At 44.8% G+C, this 18445-nt stretch overlaps 2 protein-coding genes across 2 annotated transcripts; both read left to right on the forward strand.

Moving 5' to 3' along the window:
* The first annotated feature begins 639 nt into the window (after nt 1-639).
* On the forward strand, nt 640-8874 carry prr5l (proline rich 5 like). Its single transcript, XM_028958353.1, has 9 exons — nt 640-966; nt 2593-2723; nt 3761-3841; nt 3957-4005; nt 4277-4334; nt 4424-4515; nt 4603-4743; nt 5452-5557; nt 7068-8874. The coding sequence occupies exons 2-9, from the start codon at nt 2605-2607 to the stop codon at nt 7379-7381; spliced, it is 960 nt and encodes a 319-aa protein (XP_028814186.1). The 5' UTR covers nt 640-966; nt 2593-2604; the 3' UTR covers nt 7382-8874.
* Nucleotides 8875-9477: 603 nt separating this feature from the next.
* On the forward strand, nt 9478-13565 carry api5 (apoptosis inhibitor 5). The gene is made up of 14 exons (XM_028958507.1): nt 9478-9800; nt 10212-10373; nt 10471-10564; nt 10654-10719; nt 10796-10947; nt 11028-11234; nt 11336-11440; nt 11519-11608; nt 11772-11953; nt 12092-12185; nt 12268-12324; nt 12406-12491; nt 12588-12727; nt 13062-13565. Exons 1-14 carry the CDS (start codon nt 9729-9731, stop codon nt 13139-13141), a joined length of 1587 nt encoding a protein of 528 aa, XP_028814340.1. The 5' UTR covers nt 9478-9728; the 3' UTR covers nt 13142-13565.
* The last annotated feature ends 4880 nt before the right edge of the window (nt 13566-18445 follow it).

An 18445-nucleotide genomic window follows, 5' to 3' on the forward strand; every position in this document is an offset into this window, starting at 1 on the left:
AATTTTAGCTATATTTTTTTCATAGACTCCTCTGACCCTCCTGCTTACATTAAATCTCCACATTTAGCCCACTGTCCATAATGGGCTTTTCCATAAATTTGTCCGAAAGACTGTCCCAACAACACAACCAGCCAGACTGACATACAGAGATTCTCAAATTTTTTTGGCCCCACTAGATGGCACTGTTCTTTTAAGGATCATTGCACTAACTGTTGCTTCTGGGACATTCCCTTTCCTTTACTGAACAAGAGGACTATCGGCTGGGGTCAGAAATACCTGTTGCTATGACAACAGAACGTTAATCAGCAGCGTTATAGCTAAAGTACTATTATTCATAGTGATAGTAGGAGTAGAATTGCAATTTTCATTGTTTTTCGTCTTACAAAACCTGTTTGAGGTTGTGTGAAAGCGACTTTAACTTTCTGATTCTGATGTGTGTGTGTGTCTGTGTGCGCGTGTGTGTGTGTGTGTGTGTGTATATATATATATATATATATACATACATACATACATACACATACATTTGTGAACCCAGGGTTTTAAACCGCCCCCTACCGGCGAACCAGCGCCACTGCACCGCTTAAGGTGGAACGGAGAAATCGCGCAAGGAGCGGCGAATTCCAGCCAGCGCCGACGTCGGCGTCCTCCCGGCGCATGCGCCTGCGCAGACGCCCCGCTTTAACGGGACCCGGGGCTGTAATTTGCCTGGGACCTCGGTGGCCAAGCGGCGCGCCTCCAGTTGTCGTTGCGCTCGTCGCAGAGAAAGCTGCTTCCCGGAACTAGTGCTGCCGCGCTGGTCACAGATTATGCAAAAATAATTAATAATAATAATAAAATAATAATAAAAAAAAAAAAAACTTCACATGTGCTGTTCGGGATGCGGTGCGAAGTAGCCGCACCTGTGAGTTCGGCTCGGTTCGGACACATGTGAGGACCGTGGATCGTTCATTGAGGAGGACCGTGACAGTAAGTAACGCGACGCGATGAGCAACTGCACATTAAACGTCATCTATCTAGTGGAAAACCCTTTTTTAAAAATTAAATAAATGTTTGCATGCGTTGCCTTAATTGATTTTTGTGAAGTTCGTGCGTTCCTCCCCACGTAGATCGAGATGAAATAAGACGACACGCTTGAAATCTTGATTTAATTAACTGTCACTGAGTAGATTCCCATGACAGTGGCCGGCAACTTGTATAAAGGCGCTTTCTGTACGTGATGTAAATAGTGACATCGCTCGGTGCGCAGTGTGGAGCATCTCCTCCTCCTCCTCCTCCTCCTCTGGTTTGGCTGTGGGACCGTACAAGCGCGCCTTTGTCCATGTCCCCCCCCCTCCGAACGCAGACAGGGGTCCGAGAAAGCGCGTCACCAGGCAACCCACAAAGGACACTGCGCCAGGGGAGCACAGCGAGAGAATCACGACTCGATCAGGCAGAAATGAGCCGGATCGATGGCTCCAGTGCACCCAGAAGTAACTTGTCAGATTCAGTCTGCTGGTTTTTTTTTTAGTTTTTTATTATTAAGTGTTCATTTTGCGCACAGTTCTTTGCTCGGGCTGCCGGTGCCATGTGGCGAGCCTGCAGCAGCCAGATGCTGCCATCAGATGTGTGTGGGACAGGGCGATGTGGGATGTGGTCTCCAGAACGCTCCCGAGTGGGAGGGCGCGTCTGAGTCAAGAGCCTGCTGGCCCGGGGACGGTTGGCGGCGGATGGCTGGACGGCCTGACGTGTGTGTCTGTGTGTGCGTGTGAATTATGTGTGATGGTGTCTCTGCTGCTAAGGCCTGTGTGAAAAGGCGCGTGGCACCGGTTGCACTGCTGAGGCTTCCTTCCAGGCCGCCGATTGGTTAAATTGATTAGCCTCGGCTGGACAGCAGCTCAGATGTCGGCCGGCATCTGCGTTCTGCTGCAAAGTTCACCACGCGCGTGTGCCGTGAGATACAAGCAGGAAGCTTGCAGAAAGCAGAGGAAGTTTATCTCAGATGAGGCCGAGCTCCCCGCCGCTCTGGTTTCAGCTGCTGCCTGTCCCCTGCGCAGGTAGTGACGCTGTTTTCAGGCGAGAGTTTCGCTCTGAGTGTGTTGACACCCCGTTCCTCTCTTAAATGAGCGAAAGGGGGGATTTCCAGCCCATATTTAGCGTGGCTGTGGCCGTTCGTGTCCTTTTTACCGCTGTAGGTGGTTTACAGGCTTGCAAACAAACTCGAGTGATCGCTGTAGTGCCAACAGCGTTCCTTACAAAAATCACACTAAACCAACATTATATTAAAAACTGTTTTTTTTTTATTGTGGTGAAATTATCAAATATTGTGGTTATGAACATAATACTTTAAATATGGAGGTCTATGGTGGTCTCTTGCATGATGGACTCTTAATACACTCTTTATTACAACAAGTGAGCAAGTTTTTATAATTAAAAACAGTCCCATTATCCGTAATATTGTTAAAACAATTGGTCACGATCACAATCAGAACAATGCAATACAGCAGATTGGATAAATGCTGATATTGTCAAGATATCGACCCGTCCCCAGTTATTACCATATGCTGATTTTTATGCTGTCTGTGCTGCTCCCCCTCCCCTTGTCTCTCACGTTAGCCCTGGTGCACGATGGGCTCGTTTCGGCGGCCCCGCCCGCGCTTCATGAGCTCACCCGTGCTGACGGACCTCGCCCGCTTTCACGCCAGCTCGCCCGCACTGCAGCTGTCCAACACCAGCGTGTGGAACAGGTGGGTACCATCGTCGCACCGTCCCACGCGTGGAGTATTTCTGGTGTAAAATCGTGCAAGATGGAGAGTGGACTTCCTTTGGGGAAACTTTCAGAATTGGAAGGTTCTAAGAAGGCTCATCACACCGCAGCTCCAAGCCTGTCATCATCGTGGCCCCGAGCGGCTCATGGGTGTGGAACAACACTGGGGATTCCGGCCGGGCTTGCGGCTTCTGAGCCGTGCGAAGGGGGCCAGGAAGCGGAAGTGGACCTTCTGCCCTGTGTCTTTCCGCGTGGAAACGTGTGCGATGCCGTCCGGCCACTTTCAGGAAGGCCGAGAGGGGAACAGGATGTTACTGGCGAGGTTACTTTCCGTGTGGGACAGAGAGGTTGGCAGGGATGCTCCAGAAATGCTTACTTGCGTCAGGCCCCGCTAAGCCACCTTAAAGGCTGCGTTTTGGTCAGACATGTTTGGTTTGGGTAAAGTGTAAATGCGAATGAAAAAGTCATGCAAATGAAACCTTCAGGTGTCGTTCTGGTTCAAAGCCGCAAACTGTAATGGGTAAAAAATGGACAAAATACATTTTATATTAAAATTTTTCTATTTCTATTTCAATGGCAGCCCGTCCATGTCAATGAATAACCCTGACACCAATACGCCTGCTTCAGCATGATGAGCTGCTGATTAGATCTGGTCTGATCAACCAAATCTCACCAAACAGAAGCCCATTCTGAGGAGCACCGCAGTGGACGGTTGGACCCTTGGAGGTTAAAGGTTTACTGCGGTAGCCGATTGCTTACTTGATTTAGTTATTTGCTCAGCGTCGGGTCTGATTATTCCCGCAGCTCTTCGCAACTGTGTTGTCTATCAGGGTGGTGGTAGCCCGCTAGGCCCAGACCCAGGTTAAAATCCCACTTACTACTATTGTGTCCCTGAGCAAGACACTCCAGGGGGGGGCTGTCCCTGTAACTACTGATTGCAAGTCGCTCTGTATAAGGGCGTCTGGTAAATGCTGTAAATGTAAAAATGTAAAATGTATTCTGTCTTTGCAATAAAAGCGTCCAAACTGCGGTGATCAAGGTGTTCCAGGGAGGAGGCCTGCAGACCAACGAGCTCTACGCCCTCAACGAGAGCATCCGGTAAGCATCTCGCCTCAGGCACAGGGCTGGTAAAGATGCCTGGTTGGTTTTATGATCATTTTTGCTGTTTCCTGTAGACGTGCCCTTAAAAATGTGACTTAAATGACCTCTGCAGGTGGCTTCTGAAGACGGAGCTGGGCTCTTTCATTACAGAGTATCTCCAGGTAAAAATTAGGGCCCGTCGCCGTGTTTCCTGTACACAATTCCGTTAAGTTCAGGCCCGGTTTTGTGCATGAGGAGTAAAGAGAACAAATGGCGAAGATCTGCGCAGTCCATCTGACGACATATACATATTCATATATGTGCACGGTGGCTCCTCAGCCATCTGCCGGTGATGCTGTATTTAGTCAGTACGCAGCCTCTCGTCGCGTTATGCCACCGTAGTCTGATTAATCGGTGGCAACCGGGCTTCTTTTTTTACACGCCGATATGCAGAACCAGCTGCTGAACAAAGGGCTGGTGTACATACTGGAGAGGATTCAGCTGTACGATGGTAAGGTCGGGCGTTTCCTGAAGATATTTACCCTACATCTGCCGTGGATGCACCAAGATGGTCATCTGTGCCCCATTGTCCGCTTTCAGGTGAGGACCAGCTGATCATCCTGTCTGAGATGTGGGGGCGATTCTTCACAGAAATCCTGCCAACCATTCAGGCCATCTTCTATCCTGTGCAGGTGAAGTGGCACCTTACACCTCTGACCAACCTGCTTCTGAAGAAGTTTGTGGGCGGGTCCCTCTCATTTCCTCGTCTCTGTGTCCAGGGCCAGGAGCTGTCGGTCAGGCAGATGGCCCTGCTGAGCTTCAGGGACCTGGTGCTTCTGAAGCTGTCCTTGGAGGAGCTGCTGCCCAAAGCCCCCCTCTCACTCCCACCCGCCATCAGGCAGATGCTGCTCATTCTGCAGGTAAAGGTGGGCCACCATCAGACCCATCTCCGCCCAGGTCTGGTCCATTCCAGGATTCCAGCTGTGGTTCCAGGATCGAGTTCTTGAGAGAGCGTTAAGCTCTTTACCAGTAAGCGCTGGGTTGTGTCTCCGCGCAGAGAGCCGATCCATGTATATATCCATGCCCTCGTCATTCAGATGAGCCTTTGAGATGAACCTGAATCCTGTTTACTGTCAAAACAAGGGGAACGTTGGAGAGCTGTTGGTACTTAGGCCACAGGGTGAATCTTGAATATAACTTGGCCAATAGTCCTGACCCTGCAGTGCCCTCTTATTTCCAGTGTGCCATTGTTGAATGAAAAAACAACTAAATGGAGCGTACGTTATAATTAAGAACCATTTTTTCTAGTTTTTCTACTCTAGGTAAAGATATAAATAAAAGGTCAAAGACAGACTAGTGGATTTTAAAGTTAATAAAATAAAAAACGTAAACCTTCAAAATATTTTCTATATAAATTAAGATGCATTTCTGCATTGTGAATGTTCTAACTGGTTGATATAATGCATTTCTGAATTTACACATTTTCATTAGTGATCAGCCATTAAAAAATAATGCTTGACGTGATCTTATTGCACAAATGAAGATATACCTTTTTTAATTTCTACTCTTTCTGCTCAACTTCCTTTTAGTCTCAGTTATTCTCCCAATGTGTATATTTCTTCCCGTAGGGAATCCACGAGCCCAGTGGGCCCAGTGAGGAGTATCACCTTCTGGAGAGGCTGGTGGGCATGGTCATCTCCCCATACCTTGGGAACTACATCCACAGGGAACATGGTGAGCGGGCGTGTGACATTAAATGGTGGTGGTATTTTGATGAGTGAATGTTTTTTTGGCTGAACGAGTAGAGTTGTGCCGTGAAGCAGCTAGCTTGTAAACTGTAGATTGTAAATTCAGAAAAGCAAGGTTGGGGATTGTATCCAGATTAGTCGTAAAAAGGCCATCAGCCATACTGACCCCACCAGAGACTAGGTTTTCTCTGGCTTCTGAGTAGAACTGGGTGATACGGACAAAATTACTATCACAATATTTCTTTCCATATTGACCGATTTTGATTATTATCATGGGGGAGAGGGCTGTCTGGGATTCTCTACTTGGGATGCTGCCCCCGCGACCCAGACCCGGTTAAGTGGAGAAGACGACGACGCCGATTATTATCATGATATATTGTAATACAAATACCAAGTTTTTTATATGAGTATCATAATACAAACATAATACAAATTATGAAAAGGCATTGCTTTTCAACAATTCAAATTTTGCAAGTAGCTGAAATCTACAATACAATAAAAAGTGTGCAAAATAGTGCAAACATAAAACAATGCAAAACATGTCAGCCGTACTGGAAGTATCTACCTCTATATGTCACAAGCCGAGGGTGAGACCCTAGGGAAGAAGACAACAGGATGCAAAACACACAGGGCGGACAAAGGTAGAAAAGGATCGGGCTAACTTTGAGACGATGAGAAACCGACGGTGAGTTGTTCTGCCGGCCGCTGAACAAAGACTGAGCACCGGCGACGCGTCACCCACTTCCGCGTTACCCGGCTCACGTGAACGGAGTCACGTGACACTCTCTGTATTAAAAGTCTTCAAATAAAAAAAAATGACAGGAATCTCGATGAATCATAAAGTTTTCAAAAGCAAAAAAAACATTATCCATATACAACTTTGATCCAGTGTTTGGAATTGTTAACAATAGTAGTGGACCGTAAACCGTTCCAAAGTCAAGATAAGTGCATATATAGACAGTTTGTTTTTGCTTCAGTCTTGGTAGATGCTAGATGTCCTCTTTTTGAGACCGTCCGGGTTTTTGAGCTGCCTTGATTTGTCACGTCGTCGGCATCCTACACGGCCACTTGTGTTAGTGGATCGGTTAGTACCGCTAGCGGAAGGATCACCATTTACATTTAAAGGCACGGGCTTCAGTCCCAGCCACCAATCAAGCCACCAAGCTGCACCTAGAAGAAACACAGACAGACAAACACCAGCTAACCCACATACAGACCTCCACCATTAGCCGCTGAATACGCGGAACAAAATGGAGAGCCACAAAACATGCATTAAAGCCCTTCACCGGTGGCCTGCTGACTGAAGAGAGAAACTTGAAGATCTCTGGTGCTTTTTGAAAAGGACGAGGACAAACAGGCCAAGGACAGCACACATATTATATACCCCGTATATGCTTCTGTTCCATTATGCCCAGGATCGGTCCAATTGAGGCAACATGGGGTGAAATTCTGTGGGATGGGTCTGGTGTGTTTAACCTTTCTGTGAACTTTTGCAGCTCAATCCAGGTCTGCAAGGGTTGGACAGCCGGAGATCATGATCACGCAGTATGCCACAGACCCACTGGGACCACTGGTGGAGCAGGAGAAGTCGATCGGGGTGCGGCGCCACACGGTGGCCAACGCCCACACAGACATTCAGCTCCTCTCGCCGGCAGCCAGAATGCACCCAGGCAAAGGTGAGGATGGCGCAGGTGGCACAGCGGGAAGGACTTTCTCCAGCGAACCGGACATCCTGGAGTCCCCGTCTATCGCGGCGGGGCTCTCCAGGCGTCAGAGTTCTGTAGAAATGTGCTGTGTGCCTCCCAGTTAGTAGCGAAACCAGAGACACTCCACTGAGTTCCTCACAAAGCCCTGTGGTTGGACTGGACTGGGTTGGGCTGTAACCCAGGACCAGCGGCGTAGACCATGAAGGTAAAGCAGGTGGAAGCTGGCTGCTGACTGCCGGCTTTTGGGTTTTTATGATGCCCGCTGATTCCTTTTCATTCAAATTCACATTGACGGACACCTTAAAGTACAGGAACGGGAAACTCTTGGATAAGGCGGCTGAGGAGACTGCAGGGTTGCGAGGGGACAGGGTCGGATCCCCCTCCCCCACCACGTGGGCCGGCAGATGCGGCCCCCTCCGCTGTGAAGTGCCACTGGCGTGTGGAATTCGAGTCCCACTGAGCCTCGCTGGTGTGTTTACAAAGGTTTCGTTTGGTATTAACACAAACCTTGCACAACTCCGAGGTGCCGGGGATTACGAGATTTAAATAGTGGTGCCCTCAGTGAACTTGCACCCTTATGCCTTTACGATTTCTTTGTTCGGACTCCTTGAGCTTGAGATTTTTTAAGTCTTACAGTTAAAAGGTCGGAGGGGGGCCGTATTGATTCTGATCGTTACGTTTTTTTCCCCCTCTGGTATTCCATTTCCAGGAAATTCAGGAAAACAAAATGTGCAAACAATTATGGAATGTGCTCCATGTCAAGGATCAATGTTATTTATCGCAAGCAAGTTCGTGTTTTGTGACCCAAGCCGCATTGTCACGCCTGCATTCTAACTTTTCTGCAGGGACTGTAAAGGTCTCTGACGGGTTTTAAAAGGTGGGAAACTTGACTTGAACTTGATTCTAACTGATGTATAAAACTTCATTTAATTTGGTTTCTACTAATAAAAAAAATGTTTATCCAATGTTGTGTAGAGATAATTAATAAGGAGACATGGATGTCATGAATGAAAATCTCTTTAAAATTACCGTGTTAATCACTGTGTTATAGTTTATGTGCTTTATATTACTGCTGTATTCAGGCGCGCTCCTTGCCCAGGTGAACTCTTCTTCTTCAATACCATGTCATGTTTAACCAAAGTGCCTTTTAACGTGACCACAGTGTGGTCTATTTGTGGTTCCTGGAGTGCATAAGGAGCTTTAGAGACTTGCTGAAGAATGTCAGACCTGCTCCACGGCTATAATAAGATTTAGAGAGCAGTAAACGTATTTTCCTGAGGTCCAATATTAAGACATTTGACCTGCTGGGGTCAGGTAATGCAATGAATGCTTACTCCTGAATCAACAGGTAGAGCTCTGCCAGTGTATTTTATACTTTAACAAATATACAAAAATATAGGTTAATGAAGCCATCACCTGCTTTATCCTATTACATCGACGTTGGTCCAGATATCCGAGGTCAGTTTCCTAGAAAAAAGCGTTTTGTTAGCTGTAGTCGATGTACTAAAATGTCAAGATTGTTTGAATAGAACTGTTTTTTTTTTCACACAGACCCATTCAAGATGCATGGATGGTAATTAAATAATTTCTCATTGTCTATCTCTTGAACCTGTTTTTTAAGATGGTTGTTTTTCTGACAACTTCTTTCTTACCTAGTCTTAAAGAAACTATTTTTTTTTAAAAAGTGCAGTGAACAAAGTACAACGAAATGTGTCATCAGCATTTAACCACTGCCATACAGATAAAGGGCTGATGTAAACATAGCCATAATTATAGCAGCTTAAGCACTTATTGAGCATATATTGTACATTTTATGTTTTTGCATGAGACCTTTCGAGACTGTTTGATCAAGATCTTCAAAATAACACGCCCTACACATGCCTAGCATAAAACGCTATATTTTTATTACTGCATATTGCATTTCTCAAGGAGCTCAAGGAGCTGAACACTTAATTAACGCCAATGCACTCGCGCCACCTAGTGTGCCAAAGGTAAGTCACTGCTCAAAATCAGACATGAACTCTATCGAACATAACTCAGAATGAATATAAATATTAATGATACAAGACGAAATTTTCACGGCGTTGTGGGCCCAGCTAAGCACAAGTTTTAATACGAAACACGCGTTCCTGACGTTCAACCAAACTTTACGGGAGACAGCGTAGCATGATAGCTTCAGTGCGCATGCGTGCTCGTCGCCGATTGGCTAATGGCTTCATCAGCCGCACCGCTATCCGTAGTAGGGACCGAAGAAGCGGCCTAGAGCCTCAGCTCAGGAGCCTCCGGCATTTTCCGTCCTCGTTTCCCGCTCCGCGTTTACGCGCTGACCGCGCTTCGCTGCCGCGCACGACATTTCGAGTCGGAAATAAGAAGGGGGGCACGCCGGGGTCGGACAACCCGAGGTCTTTCATTTTTCACGTCAGCTAGCCGAGCGAAGACGGGGCCACGCTCATGGCGGTCACGGTGGAGGAGCTTTACCGCAACTACGGCATTCTTGCCGACGCCAAGGAGGACCTGAGTTCGGTTAGTTGGTGGCACGAACGGGCGCCCGTTTTTTTCCCTCCCCCGCACCGTCTTCGCGCATTAATTCGTCGGTGAGCCCAGGGCGCGCTTTCTCCCGCCGTTAGCCGGCTAGCTAGCCGCGCTAGCGGCTAGTCGGCTAGCGTGGCTGCCGCTTGTCAACAGTGTGCCGTTCTGGCGAAGCGCGCTGTACAATCACTTTTAAAGTTTTTTTTAGTTGTGTGTGTGCGCTCTTGTTTAAACGTTGCAACTTGGACGTTTATGTTTAGATTTGGTTGTGCTCCTGTGTCCCAAGAGACTAGTCTTAAAGCTTAAAGGAGGTGGTGGTAGTAGTCGTCTTCACAGGCATGATATTTGTAGTTGTCTATGAAGTAGTGATTTATTGTTTTACCTTTTTTATTTCCCCCTTTTCAGCACAAAGATGCATACCAGGTGATCCTGGACGGCGTGAAGGGCGGTCCAAAGGAGAAGCGTTTGGCCGCACAGTTCATCCCTAAATTCTTCAGCAGTTTTCCAGACCTCTCTGATGCCGCCATCAACGCGCAGCTTGACCTGTGTGAAGATGAGGATGTTTCGGTAAAGCCCTGTATTTATTTATCTATTTGTCCAATTTAATAGTGCTCTGAATATTTTTTTTTTTTTTTTGCAACTGTGCTCTTTTCCCGACCTGTAGATTCGGAGGCAGGCTATTAAGGAGCTGCCACGATTTGCCGCGGGAGAGAATCTTCCCAGGGTGGCAGACATCTTGACACAATTGTTGCAAACAGGTAGGATAAGGTGACATTAAAACACATCCAGGGAGCAAAGCAAAACTTTCTACATAATTTCTGTTTGCCTGTTTTTGTACTTATTTCAGATGATTCGGCGGAATTTAACCAGGTCAATGCAGCACTAATCTCCATATTTAAGATCGACGCTAAAGGTATTGTTGCTGCTTGCCTTCGAAGTCAAGTTTTAGAGAGGCTTCAGTGCTTAACCGTGTGGAACTTGTTTCCCAGGTACACTGGGGGGTCTTTTCAGCCAGATACTGCAGGGAGAGGATATTGTGCGGGAGCGGGCAATTAAGTTCCTCTCCACCAAGCTTAAGACGATGCCTGAGGACGTTCTGACAAAGGAGGTGGAGGAATACATTTTCACCGAAACAAAGAAGGTAAGGCAAAAGCCTGAATTTGAAGTGTTTGTTCCACCTTTTGACCTACCGGAGTCCAACTTGACTCTGCTGTGCACCAGGTCCTTGAGGATGTAACAGGGGAAGAGTTTGTTCTGCTGATGCGGATCGTGTCGGGGCTGAAGGCGCTGCAGACGGTCAGCGGGCGGCAGCAGCTGGTGGAGCTGGTGGCAGAGCAGGCGTTTTTGGAGCAAGTGCTCAACCCAGCAGATACTGACGCCGTGGACCGGTTACAGCAGTGTACACGGCAGGCCCTGCCGCTCTTTTCTGTGAGCAAGACACAATGTCACTTGCGTGCTTGTTTTTTTGTATTTTTTTCCGCGATGGTACTAACATACAGGAAATCGTGTGGTCTTATTTTGATTTGTAGAAAAATGTGCATTCGACTCGATTTGTGACTTATTTCTGTGAGCACGTGCTGCCAAACCTCAGTACCCTGACCAGCCCTGTTGCTGAGCTGGACGTCCAGCTTGAGGTTAGAGGAACTTTTTTTGTTTGTTTTCTTCCTGAAGTCTGTGCCTTTTATGCCATAAACTGTAACCTTTTCCTGCAGCTGCTGAAGCTCCTGGCTGAAATGAGTCCTTTCTGTGGTGACATGGAGAAGCTGGAGGCCAACCTTATGATGCTATTTGAAAAATTGCTGGTGAGCGCTGGTGCAGTTCAACAGTGGCTCAAGTGCTGTCTTTACTGCTATTTTGTGGATTTAGAATCAGTTCGTTTCTTTCCAGTGGTTGATTAGATATGTGGTTACTGTTTTAAGAATAGTTTTATTTGGGATTACCGACTGTGTCCTCTTCCTTCTGCAGGAGTTCATGCCACTGCCGCCAGAAGAAGGAGAGAATGGGGAGAACACTGGCAACGAGGAGCCCAAGCTGCAGTTCAGTTATGTTGAGTGTCTGCTGTTCAGTTTTCACCAGCTGGGGAAGAAGCTCCCCGACTTCCTCATTGATAAAATCAATACAGAGAGGTTGAAAGACTTCAAGATCAGGTATTTCTCACCCCTTTCATAATGTAAATGTTACCCTTTGTGGTGAAAGTCTTGAAAATTGTGTTCACAGAACATCCAAAGTCAAGGAATCTTTGGTTTTTAAAATCTTTAAGCTCAGTTTTCTTTTGTCATTTCTAGGTTACAGTATTTTGCCCGAGGTCTGCAGGTTTACATTCGTCAGCTCCGAGTCGCCTTGCAGGGTAAAACAGGAGATACACTGAAGACTGATGAGGTACGGCAGTTATTTCTCTATTTTCGCCACATGTAGTATCTCATACCATCTGTCTCAGCTGAACAATTTACTCTTCTTCCAGAACAAACTGAAGGTTGTGGCTCTGAAGATCACCAATAACATCAATGTCCTAATTAAGGTATTTGCTCAGTTAAAGGCAAGAATGGTATATTATGTTCGTTTTCTTTTGTTAATTCCTTTTAATTGTCCTCAACCCTAGGATCTTTTCCACAACCCACCTTCATACAAGAGCACAGTCACTCTGTCCTGGAAGCCTGTACAGAAAACAGAAGCAGCTGCTCTAGGGTAAGACGATGTATTTATTTACTTATTTATCTATCCATTTAATTAGTTCCTTTAGGCCCCTTTGAAGTAAAGTTTGCTTTTGTGTGTATGCTGCAGACAAAAAAGGCAGTCCGAAGAGGATATTGGTGCGGGTACGACAATGAAAAAACTTTCGCCACTGCCAAGAAGAGATGCGCGACAGATATACAACCCACCCAGCGGGAAGTACAGCGGCACCATCGGCAACTTTCCTCACGGTAAGAGTCTGGTTAGCGGGTACCACACTCACCTCTTAACCAGACGACCACAAAGTCACAGGTTCAAACCCCACTTACTATCGTCGCATCCCTGGGCATATCCCTTAACCCCGAGTGTCTCCAGGGGGACTGTGCCTGTAACTAATGATTGTAAGTCGCTCTGGTTAAAGGTATCTGATTGATGTAAATATACCTTCACCAGGACTTGGATAAGTCAAAATTGGGTGAAACCATGATTTATACAAAAAGCAAAGCCCAATTTGCCAGCATAGTATCATGTAATACTGCAGGTTCATTTATATGCTAAATTCTCTTTTGTGATGTTTGATTACAGAGCAGAGAGGAGGCTTCAGAGGAGGAAGAGGTCGAGGCTTCGGAGGCCGCGGGAACAGAAGCAGAGGCCGGATCTTCTGAAGCGAACTGTATTCACTCACACATGTTGTTGAACTGAGGAGCACGTGGCAGTTCTGAGCTCCTCTGCCCTGTTTTTCTTTAATTTTTTATTTTTTTTCTCCTCTCTGTCTCTCTCTCTCCCTCCCCTTAATCAACCTCCCTCTAAACAGGAAAAAAAATTGACGTGAATTCTCAACAAAAACTGCATTGTGTTCTGCTTTTATTGTTTTGTTTTGGAGGGGGAAGGCAACTTTCTATTTCTATTAAATTGTCAGAAGATAAACTTATTGTTTTGGAAAAGTGGTAAAGATTTCTTTGTATTTTTTTTTTATTATTTAACCTTTTTAATTTTTTAGAGATCTGTGATTTAGAGTATCATGTCAAGTTTGTAAGATCCTGATGGTTTTTCATCTGAATTTTTATCATAAACTTGTCTTTGAAGTCACGTTCCTCTTTGCTTAGTCTTTATTATTTTTCTCTCTTGCTTTCTACCACATGTCTGTGTGGTAAAGGTTTTCCCTAATGGTTATTTTTAAGCCATCTGATCACGCATTCTTAGGCAGTGTAAAAAAAAAAAAAAATATCTTATTGGGGATGTAATCTAAATATCAAATGTGAAGAGTTTTTCCCCAATTATTTTTTGACTTTGGACACAACAGACATGACATGAAGTTTCTCCTTTCCAATCATGTTCTTCAGCATGATTGGCTGAAAGTGCGCCATCATGGAAGGGGTTGATCAGCGGAGAAGAAGAGAAACATGAGTGAGATTGGGCAACAAAGAGAAACCAGGAAGGTGGAAAACTCAAAAGAGTTGTGAGCGGTAACAGCAAAAACTAGAAGACCTTCAGGTAGAGACACGGTACCTTGAAGCCCTCCACGATATACAGCTGGGACCATGAGTGGAGGAGAAGAAAGGAGCAGCCAGGATTAAGCTAGAAAGATCAAGGATGGTCTTCACTTTTGTTCACATAGGGAAGGCTGAGCTGTATGGCTATATTCTAAAACGTGTAAAAATATATACAACCTGTAATGATCCAAGAGTAATAATCCCTTCATTAGTAAGAAAGTGAAATTTATGTCATTGTGATACACAGCATGCACAGGACACGGTGACACAACAAAATGTGTCCTCTGCATTTAACCATCACTCTTGGGGAGGAGTGGGCAGCCTTGAAAGGCACCTGGGAAGCAGTGTGTGGGGTCGCAATTCGAACCGGTAACCTTCCGATTACGTGTCCTTACCAGCTAGGCCACCACTGCCCCTGGAAGCTGAATTGCAGAACAAAATCATTAAAAAATGCTCCACAAGAACATACTCCAGTGTGAAGTGACAACCCAGTAAGCTTGGTTTTGGCCCTTGTGTGCTGATTATATGTCCATTTTAGGCACCATCATGACTGTGAGGTAGTGGTTGAAAATAACTGGGGGTGAAATAACTTTTCTGACTTTTACAGTGAATCTGAGGTTCCAAAGACTTGATTTGCCACCACAATGTCATGGCTGTGATCCATTTATTTAAATTATTTGACAGTAATTTTATTTCAGACAATTAGCAATTGATTGATACGACGGTAAGTATATAAGTTTGTAAACACTCCCTTGTTCATAAGCACAGACAAAGGTCTGCTCCTTTTTAATCTAACAGAGAACGCAGTCATTGGTTCTTATTGCTCTCAAGCCAGTTGCCTGTCTGGGCCTGCCAGTGGTGATGACCCTGTCTTTGTAAGGGCAGGCTGAGGTCATGGTGCACCGACACTATAATATCAATGCCCTCGACATCTCAGGCTCCCTTGTGCAGTAGGATGAGAGGTTCTTTAAGGAACGTGGTTTCCACATTTAGCTCCCCACTCTGCAGCCCGTGTGGCGTCTCAGTGACTGGTTTGCTTGGGTGCTCTTATGCCTGGTATTGTTGGGTTGGTAATCTTCGGTCTTGCATGCGCTCATCCATTGCCCTTGGTTCTTCCTTGCTTCAGCTCCCACTGTGTTGTAAGTGAAAGGTGAAAAATCTGCTTTGAATATGAGCGCTCAATAATTGAAGTGGCCTTTCAACTGTTTATCCGCACTAGTTAATGGAATTTGATAAAGTTCTGTGACCCCCACTAACTGATCATTATTAAAGCAGACTCTTTGAAAAGCAACACAAATTCAGAAGCCATTCTGATTAATGGTACTGATAAAATTAAACCTAACAGGACCTACGGCCCTCGCAATAACCAGGACACTTGGCTTCCTGGAACTCCAGCCCCTAAACCTGCCTACACAAAACACTGCCTACAACCTTGCTAGTCTTCAAAGAAGTGCCGGTTTTAGGCCCCTTTAAATGAACAGAGATGCCTGACATGTACCTCCCCCCAGGCTTTTCCTCAAAAATAAGAGTTTACGCGAGGACACAGAGTGCAACATACTAACCCAGCCACAGGACACAGAAGAACATGGAAAATAATCAATGAAACAAACAATGAATAGTGATCCCGGACGAGCCCCCATTTGATACATCCTGGTCTAGGTCAGGAACGTAAACAACCAAGAAAGAGGGAGGGAAATGCCACATACGTTCTAACCAATTTGTTTAATAACTTAAAAGAAAGACAATTCAAGCCTTGACACAAAGACAACAAAGCAGTTAGGCCATGATAAAAGACGACTACTGCAAACAGGGCATCTGTCTGGTGTATTACTCCTCCCCCTTCTCAGCAGACCCAGCCCTCATTACAACAGGAGCACAAATCAACATCAGGTATGGGAGGAGTTACGTAATTACAGGCTCCTCCAATAAAAGGAACAGTTATACATTTTATTGTGTTGCAGATTTTATTTTATTTTATTGTGTAAAATATCTATTTTTACTCTTTAATGGCAAAATGAAGGAGCTTAAGTGGTTTCTAAATTACTGTATTTGTAACAACTAACAATTCTATTTGTTTTAGTGCCTGCAAAGGTTCGAAAAGCAGCATCAATGGAAAGACTGTGGTCAGATGCAGAGACCAGGGCTGTCAAGAAACGTTTCCAGAGTCACATAATGAATGGCAACTTTTAGCCTGGAGTGCAAGGCGTGCAAAAGGGCATAACACCCAGTTTTACGAAACCGCTCAGTCCAGAGCATTCATACGGAACATTTAGATACCAGGCACCTAAATGGTTTCTCTTTGATACTCTGCCATTAGTGTTGGAAAGTTTGTCTCTTTTCAGAGACTATTGTAGCTATTGGCTATTGTAGCACAGCCCTAAAGAAGAGCTAGGCTCTTTCGGCTCCCAAACGGCTCTTAATTTATTATTATCTGTAGCTTAATATTTTATCCTTACCTGGCATATATGAATGCTTTGTGTGTTCTACTCTTTTCCTCACAAATTCTTACAATGTGTCAAATAGCTCAGTCCAGTACTGGTGTAAAGAAGGGCAAAACCAGAACATATGAACAATATTGGCAGTAGAATGCTGACATCGGTCACACAATGAATTGACACCCTCATAGATCTGTGACAACCGCACCTTAGTATAATATGGACGGAGAACCTCAGTAGAACCTCCTCCCAGATCTCATCAGGAATTTCCTGTCCCAAATCCTCATCCCAAAGTGTCTTCAGAGAAGTTTACATTTACATTTATAGCATTTGTCAGGCGCCCTTATCCAGAGCGACTTACAATCAGTAGTTACAGGGGCAGTCCCCCCTGGAGCAATTTAGGGTTAAGTGTCTTGCTCAGGGACACAATGGTAGTAAGTGGGATTTGAACCTGGGTCTTCTGGTTCATAGGCGAGTGTGTTACCCACTAGGTTACTACCACCCAGGAGTTAGTGAATTAGCACATAAATAAAAAATTGGATTCTAAATATAACAAACCGAACCTTTCAGAGATGGAGTTGGTTTAAGAAGGTAATCTAAAACATAGTCTGGGGGAAAATGTGGGAAAAGTATCTAAAGAAATGTTGATGAGGAAAACAATATTTATGAAGCAGTTGTGAGAAAGAGGCAAAGACATTGTCTATGTATAGGTCTTTAAAACAGTGAATGCCAGCTTTTGACCACTTAGAGAACAGATCATCAACCAAAGGTGGAGCGAACCGGTGATTTAACATTTAACATTTAACTGAGCCCAAATTCTGAGGTATAAGATAAAGTGGAAGACAGAATAGGAGAGTGCACTAAGCTTTCAGAAATACAGGTTTGACCGAATTTGCTTTTATTGCCAACCAATTGATCTGATGCTTTGGACTGAAGCCCATATTTGAGGATCCTAATATTAGATGTCCAATAATAAAACGTAAATGTGGTAAGGCAAACCCACCAAATCTTCTTGGTCTTTATTAATACTGTCTGTGTGTAATCGTGGAACCTTCTTGTTCCAAATACACTCAGAGATTACTTTCTAAAAAATGACTGAGGCAGAAATATCGGTATGCATTGAAATAAGTTAGAAAAACGTGGTACAATGTTCATTTTCACCCCATTAACACGTGCAGATAGAGACATATTAAGAATGGACCACCGTTCACAATCCTCTCAAACCTTAGACAGCAAGGAAACAAAATGAGATTTTAAAAGATCCACAAATATAGAGGTGACACAAACACCAAATATGTAAAGTTGTGATGGGCAATTTTGAAGGGTAATCCATAAAGAGGGTAATTCGTAGCAGCAATAATAATGGAAAATACTTCACTTTTATTCAAATTCAATTTATAACCAGAAATCTGAGAGAATGCTTGAAGGCTAGTAAAGTCAGCAAGGATTGAGGCCGGTAGGTTAGAGGGGGACATAAAGGGACACTCTCACCTCCCGCCCATTCCTAACAATTCCAGTAATCTGAGGTTTAGACCTAAGAGCATTTGAAAGAGGTTCAACTGCAATCTGAAATAATAATGGGCTTAAGGGGCAACCCTATCTAGTCAAATGATAGAGGCAGAAATATTCAGATTAAGTGTTATTTGTTCTGACAGATGCTTGCGGTGAGGAGCAAAGTATCCTAATTCATGAAATGAAGTTTGTTTTAAAACCAAAAGATAGGGCCATTCCACTCTATCAAAAGCCTATTCAGCATCCAGTGATATGAGGGCCTGAGTTTAACGCAATGACATCATATTTACAGTCTGATATAGATGTGAGTAACATATTATCCACCAAGACAATACGTGTAAAAGTTTGGTGAACTTCAGAAAAAAAGGAGTATTCACGTTTAGTTGGATTAAAGAAGCGCCAGACATCAGAAACAGCATATTCTTTCATAAAAATAAAATAACCTTAGCCAACCTAAAAGGAGCACAGACTGCTGAGGAAAAGTGGTCCAACTGGGGATTAAGCCAGCATTTGAAGTCACCCCTAGACA

The sequence above is a fragment of the Denticeps clupeoides genome, chromosome 17 (assembly GCF_900700375.1).
Source record: "Denticeps clupeoides chromosome 17, fDenClu1.1, whole genome shotgun sequence".
NCBI lineage: Eukaryota > Metazoa > Chordata > Actinopteri > Clupeiformes > Denticipitidae > Denticeps > Denticeps clupeoides.